Below are 14,518 nucleotides of genomic sequence, written 5' to 3'. Positions count from 1 at the left end.
CTTACTTCCTCTACACGCCCTTTCTACATTCACACACCAACCAACCTCCTCCCCTCTATCCCCCTCTCTTATCTTTCTCTCTCTCTCTCTTACTCTCCATCACACTATCCATCCTACTTCAAAGCATTTCTCTCCCCCTCTCTGCACATCCATTCCTTTCTTCAAAATCTTTTTTTTTTGTGATTCAGGGCATTATTTCAGGCGCTGCGAAGTCAAATCACTTCCAATCCACACATCGCATCCAGTATCGATCACAGCTACGATCAATATTTAAAACAGGTGTCAGTAGATGAAGTCATTTTGTAGACAGAGTGCGATGGGCAAACCAAAATAGGCACCAAAGGGAAGGTGGGAGAATGATGAGAGAGAGAGAGAGGGGGAGGGGGGGGGGGAGAAGGAATGAGGCAGGGGTGGGAAACGGGGAGTGGTCAGGGTGACCAGACGCCCCGGATTTTAAGGGACTCCCATATGTCACCAATTTGTCCCGCGTCCCATACGACCCTGTCCCGGGCGCCGTTTTTGTCCCGTTTTCACACATTTATGTGAGAATATTCAAGCAAGACAAATTTTCTCTTATGAGCACAGTTCATTAAGCGAAATAAGATCAATGAGAAAGGGGGAACTGACAATGAATATTTTTTAAAATCTTTATGCACGTACCGTTTATGAAATCTTTCGTGAAACCTACTATGAAGAGATAATAATCGTAATCAGCAGTAGATATGAACGTATCATGGAGGGGGGGGGTGTGCGTGTGTGAGGGGTATTATAGAGAGGGGGAGAGAATGAGGGAGATAGATAGACAGAGGGAGAGAGACGGAGAGTGAGAGAGAGGGAGAGAGATATGTAAAAGTTGAATGCCTGCAAAGTGCTGTTCATTGTAAATTTAAACATAAAATCAAAGTGTTACCAGGAATTTTGCAAAGCAGACATGATGTAAAGAATAATGTCATTCCGTATATAAGAGAAAGCTAATTGAACTCGTTGAATTACTTCATCGTATTTCAATATGTGTGTGTGTATGTGGTCTGGTGGAATGTTCATGACATCATTTCATCTTCTATCATCTTCTAATTTTCCTCTTTGTGTTTTCAGATCGATAATAATGGGTTTAATTGCAGATGAGCAAGTAGTTACGACAAAATCAATTATAACCATGTTTAGATCACGCATGGTCTAAACATGGTTGAACTTATGGAATACTGGGCTTAAATTTCAGGATTGCCCGTTTTCCTGTTGTTAAAATATCTCCTTTAAGGCCATACCGAATGCTGCATACGGGACGATGTCACCCCGTTTAGAATTAAATGAAGCCATTGAAACTCATCAAATATAGGAGCGGTAAAAATGGTCAGATTGAATCTTAGAGTTGATTCGATTTCCGCGAGACTTCAGGATATCATTTCAAGCATGAGCCCGGTGAGCTGCACATAAATGAGTCGATTGCAGGACTGGAAATGGGAGAACAATATTGAACTCGGCTTCGAATAGAGGCAAAACGTGATCCTTTCGAGAAAATTAGTTTTAAGGTAGTTCAAAGGAGTGCTTTGCAGACTTGCACTGCTATATATATATATATATGTGACTTACCGAAAGCTCAGAATGAAAATTGCTCTGGATGGTTTTCGGAGTTCCGAGACTAATTGAAAAAAAATAAAGGTTGCCGATAGCTTTCATTGATTCAGTTATTGTTTTGTGTACTGCATTGTTTCATCATAATTATACTTAGGTCTCGTAACCACCTTAATCCTCATCACATCATAATTGATATCATCATTATCAATCTTCATCATGATCGTGATCATCATTACCATTTTCATAATCATCATCGTCGTCACCATTATCACCATCATAATCATCATCATCATCATCACCATCCTTATTCGAGAAAACACTAAGAATAATTTTCATCATCAATATCGTCACCATCCAACACCGGGGCGTCACAATCATTATCGCCATCATCATAGTCATCAACATTAATACTATTATTTTTCACAATCATTAACACATCAATTATCATCATCATCATCATCATCATCAACAACAACATTGTGATGATTACCATTCTCATCCCTATCAACATCACCACAATCGCCATCTGCATATTGGTAAACAATCGTATGCAACGAACGTATAGGGCACCAACACAAGGCAATCAATCTGAAAATGACTGCCCGAGGTTTTCAAAAAAATCTTACATTTCTTTTAATTTTTTTTAATGAGATATTTGGTACACTTACTCGTAATATTATAAGGAACATTATTAACTGAAACATTTTGTGAAATAAAAAATAAAGAAATTCATGCTAAATCTTAACTCAAATTGTTAGGTGCGCAGACTTGGGGACCACCATCATACTATCATTGTCATTATTATCAAAACCAGCAACATCACCCCCTGGCCATCATCGACATAACTACCAACATACCACTGCCTTCACAACCATCATTGTCATCATCGCCGCCATCACCACAATCATCGTCATCATCACCACCAAAATCCTCCTCAACATCATCATCATCTAAGGAATGCCTGATAGATGTTATTTCCCCTAATTCAAAAACACTATCATCTCTTAAAAGAAACGTTAATTTGTTTTCTCTTCCTTCTATTTTTCTCCATCTTGCAGGTGCCAAGTGGGTGTATGTAGGTAACCAAGCGATCTACTGTGCAAGCATGGCTCTGATGGCCGCTATAAGAACGCCTTGGGCAGCCTTCCTTTTCTCTGCTACAGCGGGTATCGAATACTCCACCTTATTCACGCTACCATTCATTCTTCTAGCAAACTACCATTCGACGGATACAGTACGTTTATTGATGATGCTTTTTTTTTTCTTAGTCAGTACTTGAACCTTAGACAAGGTCCCCTATTGGAAACAACACAGTGTCCCACAGTGTGTTCATACTGTTGAATAAAAACATTTTAACCGTGTTAACAGTGCGAATAGTATTTTCACATTGTCCACTATGTGAACACACTGTGATCTGTGTGACACTGTGTTTTTTCTAGCGCCTAATCTGTGGCTAAAATCGACTTGGAATGGCTGAGAAGTGAGCATGGTACTCGGTGTACTTGTAGTATTTTCATTAATACTTGGCGACATTTGCGTTTATTTTGTTAATAATAATGAAAACATTATCTATCATGATTATGTTCATTCAATATCTGGCCGATTGGATTTTGCGCTTGCCAAATCTATGAACTATAATTGATTTTTTTTTGGTTCCCTCTGGGCTGCTCCTTGGTTTTGTTTAGACACTGGTTACAGGTATCCAGAAATGGGTCTCCATTTAAATATTTGTTCGAATATAGAAGTCGCGATTTTAGTTCATTTAAAATTTTGAACCTTATTATAATAGCAATGGTCGACTAAATTTCATCAAACCATGGCTGAATTCTGTCTTCAATGCACAGTTCCCTTCTAACCTGTATACATGCTTCTTGCTTTATTTGATTCCGGCAGTTCTATAAAACAAGGAGCGCCACCCTCGACGAAGACGAGTCAGACAACGAGGACGCTATAGGAGACAGCAGCAGTACACGTAAAAAGCAAGACATACGTGGGCTAGGCACCGATGTTTCTCTCGTTCAGAGTATGGTCTTCGTAGCTCAATTCTTCCTCTCTCTCGGTATGGGTAGTATCGTCCATGCGGTCGGTAGCACGACAGCCATCGTCGTCGCAGCATCCGTTCTCAGTGGACTAGGAGCTCTTGCAGCCACCCAGGTCCTGTATGCTGGATTATGATAGAGTCCCGGAGCCATCTCTTCTCTTTCTATACTCGTTCCATCCAAGAGTTTGAGATTAGTAATAAATGTTTGACTTGTTGGCATTCAATGTTATCTGATTTTAAATAATAGCCTTTGAGAGCTTCATAGCTTTGTCATCCATGACGCGGAACGTTCTGATTTTGTTACATTAGCCTTGCGTCGCCAGTTATGTCACAACCGTTCTCAAGCAATTTTCCGTTTTCGACTCTTCGCTGCGCGGCAAGTTTGATGGCGCTATTCTAATCTAGGTTCTCTGTCTAGTTGCGGCGTGTCATGACAAAAGAAAGATTATTCACGACGCGGAATAATCATTAGAATACGCAACGTTTATTGGAAAGAAGATTCCGCGTCATGGACTGTTATCTAAAGCTATACCTAATACAGAGCGAGCTCACGAAAGCAGGAGGAAGGACGGTAGATTTAACAATAAAAAATCAATCAGTGCATACCGTGCGCATTTCTAAGGGATCTTAGGATTGATTACGAAATCAAGATCGATTGGATCTCAATCTCACGTCTGTTATATTTTCAAACGTTCACTAATTAATTTGGTACATCTGTCATATATTTGATAAATATATATATATATATCAACCTGGTTTAACATTTGAGAACTGGGCACACTGCCCTTTTTCGGCAAAAAAAGTAATCAGAAGTAATCACTTATGAAGGCATTTATTTCTAATTATGTCTTTATATTATCTGGTGTCTCTACATAAAAAACAGGTCTGTTGGAAAAAAGGGGGATTTGAACATGTTACTCATTGCCGCGGTCAACGGCTCTACCACAAGGCCGTCACCAGGGATATGTGTAAATGTATCTAAATATATTTCAAAACAGAAATAAGAATAAATGTATAGGAAATGAAAATCAATTCACAGAATATTATATTAAATGCGATGATCTCACCATGCTCAAATCAACGAATCGATCGATCTTGGTAGAAATATTATTGTTATTATTTTATATTAAAATGTTATATTCTAATATCTACAGTGCTTAATTCATGTTCATCGTGTGTTTGTATATTTCTATTTCCAAGGAATTAAAACCTGTGATTCCTTCGTGAAAGAATGAAATATACCCATTAGAAAGATTTGGCTGTTTTGCGTATTCCTAATATTAGAAATGAAAAGGACATCTTTGAAACGTTCGGCCGTATTATGTTTATAGCATACACGCACCAACGAATCGAAGTATAGACCTTAAATGTAAAATGTATATAATTGAAAATGTTGATTCTGGTGTAATGATTTTAAAGACCAAATTATGTTATTAAAGGCTTATTATCTTCAAATGAATAAAGACAAAATATAAAGCATGAGGATATAGTGTTTGAACTTATTTATGAGCTGAGTAAAGCCTGCGAGTAAATCCAGTCTTGAGCTGTATTTTCTTATGCATTTTCCCGATAATGTAAGAAACGTCATTTTGATTATTCCCAATAATGAGTGTATTTAAGAGAGATAAAGGGAGAGGGGCAAATTAGAGATTGTGATGGGTCAGGGAGAGGAGAGTATAGGAGAAGAGACAGAGAGAGATAATGTAACATTTTTTTTTGGGGGGGGGGGTTGCGGGGTGGGGGTGACAAGTTTAATTATGACTCATTTCGTGAAACAAGGCTCAATGGAAAGAGTTTAGAAAGTCCAACTTGTGCAAAAAGCTAAGCTCTAAGAATGTTAAGATTGCCTTAAATCTCAAAATTTATTTTATAGGTATCAATCTCGTTCCCTCCTCATTCATCCCCTATCTACCCCCTCCATCTCTCTCTCTACCCCCCCCCCTCTATCTCTCTCTCTTTCTGACCCCTCCCCCTCTCTCTCCTTTCTCTCTATCTGTCTCTCTTTTACTCCCCATCCGTTTTGCCGATCCAAATCAATCAATCCCCGAGGCCTTATTGGTAAAAAAGACTTCTTGATTAGATTATCATAGTAGTAGCATACTTTTTTTGGCATACAAGGTTCGTGTTTCATGATGAGCGCTCTCTACGTCTGATTACACAGTATCGGATGTACAGGTGGACTCTCTCGCGTGGTGGTTCATATAGGAAGTAAAAGTGAAACAGAATAAGGGCAATGCTTCATTGTCAAATCAGAGTTAAAATCCGCCAAACCCTATCTACAAAACAGACTGTTTGCTCCCCATTTCAATATTTTCTTCTTGTTTTGTAATTGAATGCTATTTTCTTTCTTCACATTTTCTTCAAAAAAAGTACTAAAATGAGAGTAAAGATAACCATAAAACCAATGCACACATTCATGCTGAGGCTGGATATCTAAACATTCAATTGAGGCAGAAATTTAGACTCAATCAGCAACATGGCGAACATGTCATTGTGATGACCTAGGATAAGATTTTTTTTGATTAAGAAACAAGGTATTTCACGAAGCGTCTTGTCAGTGACGAATTCACTTTCAATCAATTGTGAATGAAAGAAATTTACAAATTACTTATGATTAAATAGTGCCTACAAAAAATCAATAAAACGGGACTTGCAATGCAAAAAAGTTTACGGAGAGCAGAATGGAATGGACTGGAGTGAGCGACGGCAAAAATGAAAGATACGAATGCATGCGCAGTCTTCCATGAATGTATCAATGTTTGTTGGCCAATGACGTTACCAATATGATCGGGGAGTGGGGAGTTGCCCAGATGGGTGTTTCACAAAGCTGTTCGTAAGTTAAGAGCGACAAAGCATAGAGTCGATGCATATCAAAACATATTATTGTTATTCTTCAACCATAGAATCCCATCTCTAAACTAACGTTTGTCATTATTTGCGTGGTTATTTAAAGGTCAAGTCCACCCTAGAAAATGTTGATTTTAATCAATAGAGAAAAAATCCAACAGGTATAACACTGAAAATTTCATCAAAAGTTATGACATTTTAAACTTTCGCTTATTTTTTACAATTTTTTTATGCACAAGTCAGCGACAAGCAAATGAGAGAGTCTATGTCCCTCACTTACTATATCTTTTATCTGTTATTGTTTGAAATATACAATATTTCAATTTTTACAAATTTGTCAATTGGGACAAACCTGTGACTAAACCATAAAATGTTTTAAAATTGATAATTTCACATGTTCAGGGAGGAATAAAACTTTCTTTCGCATGACAATGAGGGGGAAATTAGTATATTTCATATTTCATATTAATAAAATACAAAAGAAATAGTGAGTGGATGACAATCATCATTAAGTCTACACTGCATACAGACCAGGATGTGCATATAACTGTTTTGTGAAATTAAGCGAAATTTGAAAATGTCATTACTTTCTTGTTATACATCCGATTTTGATTTTCATCGCTATGCTCTTTGTCAGGCTCTTTGTCAATATCATAAATAGGGTTCAAAGCTGTTATTCATCATATTCAATACTCTCCTCTAAACCATGTATGCTACAGCCTCGGGTGCATTAACCTCGACAATTTTAAGCACCGAATCCTCTCAAAATGGCATCGAGTTTCCCCAAAATATCGTGTTGATTGTCAGATTGTAGTGATATAGAATGGAGATCTTCACCATTCAAAATGCTCAGGTTTAGTTATTGTGGCATGTAGGCCTGCCTTGTAATCACGAAAATATATACAACAGATAGATATGGTGTACGATGAAACCTCTACATTGAATCGTTCTCCACAATGGAAACCTTAATATCGATTCAACATGATCTAGTAATCGTAATGTTCATTTCAACTCACTTGCAGATAACTCCAGTTTGAAAATGGGCAAATATACAGAAAGGACAGAGAAATGGCGCTACGTGGTAGCTTTAGGAAAGTTTGTTGTTCATTTGATCTATCCCGGTATGACGAAAGCTATGTCTGTTCTTATTCCGTCCATGGTCTTCCAGTTAGAGTTAGACTACACAAGGGTAGGATTCCTAGTGGCAATGCAATTCGGCGTCCTCTATCTTACCTGTAAGTATAGTGCTTTGACCCGTTGTGGAGAGAGCTGCGTTAAAACACAAGTTTCAAATTTCAAATTGTTTTATTTAATTTTTAAAAGAACAAAGTAAAATGGTTGTATATAATTACAATGACATTTGCAAATAAAACTTATACAAACAATATAAATTGAGGTAGGTATAATGCTATCTTTTTTCCATAAGTAAAACAAAGTAATATATGAAAGTAAATTATCACAAAAACCTGAGAAAATGGAAAGATCCATAAAACAAGTTCGAAATTCTAATTGTTGATTGGTTAAAAATCAGTTTGCATCTTGATTGTGCTTGACTTCGATTGCAACTTCAAGTCATAGTGCAAAGAGACCGAACTCCACAGTAACAAAACAAGACAAAGTGACCTATAAAAGAGCAGAATGTATGTTAGACGCACGCTAATTATTATCAAAGAATGTCTCTGCAACATGTTCTAGAAATACGGTTTGGCCCAGATCAAGAGAAAAAGGTAAAAAAATAACATGCAACTAAATACATGATTTCGGATAAAGATGATTTGGACGATTCAAGTAGGCATAATATTATGGCTATGGAAGAGCTGATTTATAATCATAATATACCACCTCGATGTTTTATAAAATCAAAGTAAGGGAATGGTATGTAGTGACTGCAGGCAAACTGTAGTAAAGCTCTACAATGCGATTCAATCTTTTGATCATGCACAAAAATAAGCCGAAAAATTGGCATTTAAAAAATGAAGGGCATTCGACCACCTCTACTTCAATAGCATTTATTATTATTATTCATCCACCCATAGGTCCACTGAGCAATTACTTGTCAACAAAGTTTGGTCATCGTCGTGTGTCATCAGTGGGTGGTTTCTTGTCAGGTGTATCCTTGATGGGGGCCTTCTTCAGTCGCTCAGCGTTGTCACTAGGATGTTCATTCTTCTTTACAGGTATGGATGGCACCTTGGATGGTACTTTGAATGGTACCTTGGATTGTACCTTTATACCACAGTCACACCAATAAAACCCACTTTGATAGCCATGTTATTGGAAATAACGTAATATTTAGCCTTTGTCGGTGTGGAATCGGGTTTGTCTGTGTTAATAATGTAGCCATGGTAGGTCCATGCTGTAAATAAACACTCAGTGCTCCTATTTATTAACATAAATGAAATAAACGCCGGACACTCATATTCTGAAATTTTACACATGTGCCTGAGTCCCAAGATCCTTATTCTTTTATAGTGCGTGGAGGAAGTGAGCAAACGAATTTACAATAAATAAATCTGACTGATTATTAAATATTATTCAAAGTGGATTTTGTGTATTTTTTATCAGTCAGGACACCTTGCATGGACTCATAATGCTTAGAAAAGCTTAGAAATCTTCGAATGACCGGAATTATCTGATGAGAATCCGATAAGGGATCCTAAAAAATCTTGAAAATCATAAGAATTTGATGCATTAGAGCAATGATCAAGTGCCGTTTTATTATTGTTGACTGACTGACTTGACCATTGACAGGTGTCTTTCTTTCGAGAGCTATCTTTAGGATATAACAAAGAAATCTTGCGTAGCATTTTAACCATGGCGTCAGGGTTGGCGCCACGGGGCGACAGGGGGAGGTTTGTCCCTATTAATTTCAAGTAGGGAAAATAGGGATTAAGAGGGAAATATAAGATAATTGTTAAAATAAGAGATCGGACTCATGTGTCTCTTTACCTTATGATTCGACATTTAGGTCGACTTTATAAAAAAACCATCTTAACTTGATATTTTCCAGGTTTATTCTCGTCACCACTACGTCAGAGTTCAACTGTGATATTGCGTGAACACTTCAAGGAAAACTATGGCATGGTCCTTACTTTGACACAAATGGGCGGTCAAGTTGGAGGTATCATTTTACCTTACATAACTGTGCAATTTTTGAACGCATACGGAATGAGGGGGGCCTTTCTCTGTCTCAGTGGTATCATGTTCTACCAAACAGCCATTGGGGCCACATTTAGGCCTCCTCGGCTATCTACTGCAGAAAGAGAGAAACGATGTAACAATGATAGGACTGATGACGAGGATTCATCTCTAATAGCAAGCAGAAAAAATGAAATCTCTCTTCATAACAAAGATGGTGCACATAGTCTCAAGGACAGCGAGGGGTCAAGCTCTGAATGGCGGCTCAAGAAGGCCACAAGGGCATTGATTGTAGAATTTTTTTCATCCGTTTTAGCTGTGGATTTTCTGAGGAGGGAGCGCGTCTTCACCTTTCTGTACATCCCGTGTCATATATTAAGCCACGTTGGCTTTGCCATTTGGATAACCTTTTCTGTGTCTTATGGAGTATCAATCGGTTTGCATGAAAACGAATCTGTGTATCTACCAATAGTGGGATCTTTAGGAGGTATTATTGGTCGGCTGATACTCATGAGAACTCTCTACAAACACCCACGCCTTGCACCCCACATGTTTCCAGTCAACACAGCTATCACATCAATCGCACTACTGGCCTATCCCATCAGCTCATCGATATATCACCTTCTATTCTGTTCATTTTTCGCTGGATTTGGAGTTTACGGGGCAACATCCACCTTTGATGCGGCTGTAGCTTTAAGATACAACAATCCAGACTTTCCCATCGCCGCGTCGATCGTTTTCTGGACGAGTGGGGTAGTGCTTCTGCTATCCGGAACACTTGCAGGTAAGCAGATGTACACTCTTTGGAAATGTGTTTACCACGTGGTACAAATATTTTGTATAATCGTTCAATGAATGTCATAAAACAGCATTTTGAATGAATCGAGGAACAAAGGGAAAAATACAATTAAGCAGTTTAATCAGTCGTCAATTCAAAAGTGGTATATTCCATTGTTACCTCGTCATATTATTTGACTACAAGAGTTTAATATCTTAAACAGATATTAGGAAACGTGGCACATTTTCACTTAACCACTTTGACATGTTTGAGCATCGCATTGATCAGATCATCCATGTTGAGCCAAATCATCTACCATAATCTTATATATGCTTCTCTAGAGTTTGATCGCGAAGAAAGATGTTTTTGGTTTGGTTTGGTTTTATTTACCGTATAAAAATCACAATAAAATACATTTCACAATATATTATATTAAATATAAATATATAAACATGCACATAAAAATATACGGATGGATCACTCTATTCAGAGCCATTTATATAATGGCTCTGTTCTTCCGAGAGGTCCAGTCAAAGTAACATGAGAAATAATATGACATATATATATAATGACACATTGATGATAACACGTATTTAAAATATTATTAATTTTAAAAAAAATAAAATAAATACTACACAAAAGCAAGTGGTAAACAAAATAATAATAATTAGACACAATTACACAATAACAGTCCTAAACCTTTCATATTCCTAAGGATACCTTAAACCTTAACCCCCCCCCCCGGTCAACCAAAAGTTTAAAAATCAAAGGTTTCTGTCCATTTATCAAGGTCAGTTTTAAATAAAGTGAGTGTGTTGGGTCTGCGAAGATTAAGTGGGAGTTCATTATATATTTTCGATCCACGATAAGAAAATGTCCGCTTACAATAATTAGTCTTTGGTTTTGGCAATACAAGATTTCCAACATTTCTTAGGGCATAAATACTTTCTTTGTGAACGAGATTATTTTGTAAATATTTCGGAGCTAAATCATGAAAAATCTTATACAACATTACATACATGTGTTTTTTACGCCTAGTTTTCAGGGTTTCCCAATCTAACAGTTCGTGAATTTGGAATATAGATGTGTGAGTGTAGGGACTTATTCCGAGAATTATGCGCCCAGCCCTATTTTGGAGTTTTTGAAGTTGGTCCAGAAAGATGTTTGGACATGATTGCCATACGGTATCAGCGTAATCAAAATGAGGGAGAATAATTGATTGATAGATTATATTGAGATAGGACTCGTTTAGTGAGTGCCTTAACCTGCCCAAAAAGCTTACCATTTTCCCTATTTTCTTGATTAGTCCGTTTAGGTGGAGGTCCCATTTCAATTTGGAGTCAATGATCATCCCTAAATATTTTATATGATTTACCTGATTTATAACATAATGTCCTATTTTCAAGTTCAAGTGACCTTGTTATTAAACATGGTGTTATTCCCAATCAACATTGATACAGTCTTATCATAATTGATAAATAGCTTGTGTTCGGACATCCATTCTGAAAGAAAAAATAATTCTTCAATTTTTAGACGCATCATTGCCATTTTACTTTGTAAACTAAAAATGCTTTGTCGCTGAGAATTGTCGCATCATGTCTACAAAGGCTTCTTTTAACATCTTCTTTTGTAGATGTGGTGTTATGTTAAGTGGTGTTAAGTTTTACGGGTTTTATCCACTTGGTCTATACTAGCAGACGGTCTAATTCTCGATCGCCTATCACCATCATGGCTAAACTATCAATTTGGTTAATTATCACTTGCTCTTCTAATTTTCATTATTTTGTCTAATCCCGAATTCGTCTGCTTGATATTTTTCAAATGAAAACTTTTGGTCATGAATATTTCATTTGATATTTTTTAAGTGTTGTTTGACAAAGTGGATATTATACGAAAAGGCTTTATGCTAATTAGAAATATCTTAAACTTTATAACTATCTGGTAATTTGACAAAATGATTGAAAATAGACATAATAGACGAACTGGTTGTATAGTCTGATAGACAAATTAATTTGAGGTGAGATCAAACTGAAAGTAGATGAGTGGATTTAGACCTGACTTGGTGTAGGCCAATTAATGGACATACTGACACATAATCACTATTTCTGTCGTTCACGAATTAATATATTATTCATTATTTCCCAATTTTACTTTGCTCATTCATTGTCATTAGGTCTCTTCTATGAGCTCTTTGGATCTTTCAAAACTACCTTCATGTCGACTGGTGCCATCCTTTCGGTAACTTGTGCGATATTTTCTACTTTCCTCTTGGTGGATGCGAGATTAAAACGGCACTCATCCAACGAAAAGAGATAAAAGAAATCGTTGATGGAGCTGATGATTCTGATGATAGCTGACAACGACGACGTTTATGATGATGGTATAATGATCAAGTCATGAAGATGGGCGCGTCGTGGTTTAGTGGTTCTGACCCTTGCCTTTCAAACAGAGGGTCGTGGGTTCGAATCCTAGCCATGGCATGTTTTTCTTCAGCAAGGTATTTATCCACACTGAGCTGCACTAGACCCATGTGGGGTGAATGGGTACCTGGCAGGATTAATTCCTTGAATGCATGAGCGCTGAGAGGCTGCTCGAGCTAAAGCCGGGGTAATAATAATAATTATAACAATGCGCCTCGGAAGAGATTATTTCTAGATATATGGCGCTAATGTAAATGCCTATGGTGACGATGGCCCTTAATACTTATTAATAATTGTAGTGATTTTTTTACCTGATTGCTAAAAAAGCATGAATGCTTGTAAGCAAGCAACCAGAGGACCGACAGCTTAATGTCCTCTCCGAGGGACCTGGTAATGAGAATTAATGCCTTTCCAAAGGGCACTAGCGCACAAAGTGGGAATCGAACCCGGGTCACCATTTTTCACAACACAAATCTTATATAGATTAGCATTTTCAACATTACGAATCTTATATATTATAGGAGGTTTAACCGTGGACCAATAACATTTGAGGTGGTATTCAATGATTTTAAAGACTTTATCATGAAGAAATGATTGTTGCTGTAACTACGTAAATTTTGTTAAAACTACATGTTTGGTAACTAATCATTGTAACTACCACGAGCAGGGTTTAACGGCTAATCAAAATCAAAGTTTCAATAGTAGTCACCATCTTGGCAAAGTTCTAACATAGGTTATTTAAGGGACGGGTCCGTGATATAATTTGTTTTATTCTAATTATTTACATTACATATTTTCTACCATCAAATAAAGGGTTATAGTGCGTTATTCCGAAGGTTCTCTCGTTTGTTGTACTTAAGGTTATTATTTCGAAATATTGAATAACGTTTGCTATTCCAAATATTCGTTAATTTAAAAACGGAGAGAGATTCGAATACTTCATTTGGTATTTCTTTTTTTAAATTGAGTTCTCGAATTTTTGAATAAGAATCGCAGTTTATCCTGGTGAATTTTGATCCAGAAATCCCAAGTTGGCTGCATCCAATAACGAACACGTATAGTGATGTATCACTTCATGCCGAACTTATTAGCGTGAGCTTATCACTAACTTCTCGAACAAAAACACTGAATTCGCCACAGTTCATAGATGGTATATGTTACAGTTTCACAGACATAGACCTTCATACATTTTATGCATGAGAGTAATGGAGACTTGTTGGTTTATGCACCTACACTACTATTCTAACTCAACGAATCTTTGGAATAAGAAACCCTTCTTTCATTTCGCATAAACATCCGGCAAACATTTTGTAACTAGGCCTATAGTTTGAAACTTTTTTTTCATATTTTAGTAAACTAAGTAAATATTTTATGATTACTGAAACTTGATGATATCTCTATTAGGTCTTAGACTGTCTAATTTCATATTTAAATGATATATTTCATACTTTAGTTTAATTGTAAAATTATCTGTTATGAACAAATTACACGATCATTAAATTCAGGGAGACTCGTTGTTCATTTCTATCGATATATTTTATCTTTGTCTTTGTTGCTTTTGAATCGTATTTGGGTAAAAAATTCGAACAGCGGTTGATCAGATGCGTCAGAAATAGGTCAAAACTATTAATATTCGCTCGATACAGGGAACTTACCATGTTCCCGCGGCAGAAACGGTATTCAACTCACACGGTCATGAAAGTGTTTTTTGAGCGAAGA

At 36.9% G+C, this 14,518-nt stretch overlaps 2 protein-coding genes across 2 annotated transcripts; both read left to right on the top strand.

The window, feature by feature from the left end:
• Positions 1–2,637: 2,637 nt before the first annotated feature.
• Positions 2,638–5,098, top strand: LOC129274534 (membrane-associated transporter protein-like). The gene is made up of 2 exons (XM_054911328.2): positions 2,638–2,809; positions 3,469–5,098. Exons 1-2 carry the CDS (start codon positions 2,681–2,683, stop codon positions 3,748–3,750), a joined length of 411 nt encoding a protein of 136 aa, XP_054767303.2. The 5' UTR covers positions 2,638–2,680; the 3' UTR covers positions 3,751–5,098.
• Positions 5,099–7,431: 2,333 nt separating this feature from the next.
• Positions 7,432–14,329, top strand: LOC129274546 (monocarboxylate transporter 1-like). Its single transcript, XM_054911335.2, has 4 exons — positions 7,432–7,698; positions 8,500–8,640; positions 9,474–10,385; positions 12,553–14,329. Exons 1-4 carry the CDS (start codon positions 7,503–7,505, stop codon positions 12,693–12,695), a joined length of 1,392 nt encoding a protein of 463 aa, XP_054767310.2. The 5' UTR covers positions 7,432–7,502; the 3' UTR covers positions 12,696–14,329.
• The last annotated feature ends 189 nt before the right edge of the window (positions 14,330–14,518 follow it).

Source organism: Lytechinus pictus, chromosome 2 (assembly GCF_037042905.1).
Source record: "Lytechinus pictus isolate F3 Inbred chromosome 2, Lp3.0, whole genome shotgun sequence".
In the NCBI taxonomy this organism is placed as follows: domain Eukaryota; kingdom Metazoa; phylum Echinodermata; class Echinoidea; order Temnopleuroida; family Toxopneustidae; genus Lytechinus; species Lytechinus pictus.
Note: the sequence above shows the minus strand (reverse complement) of the source record. Positions and strands in the feature narration are given on the sequence as shown.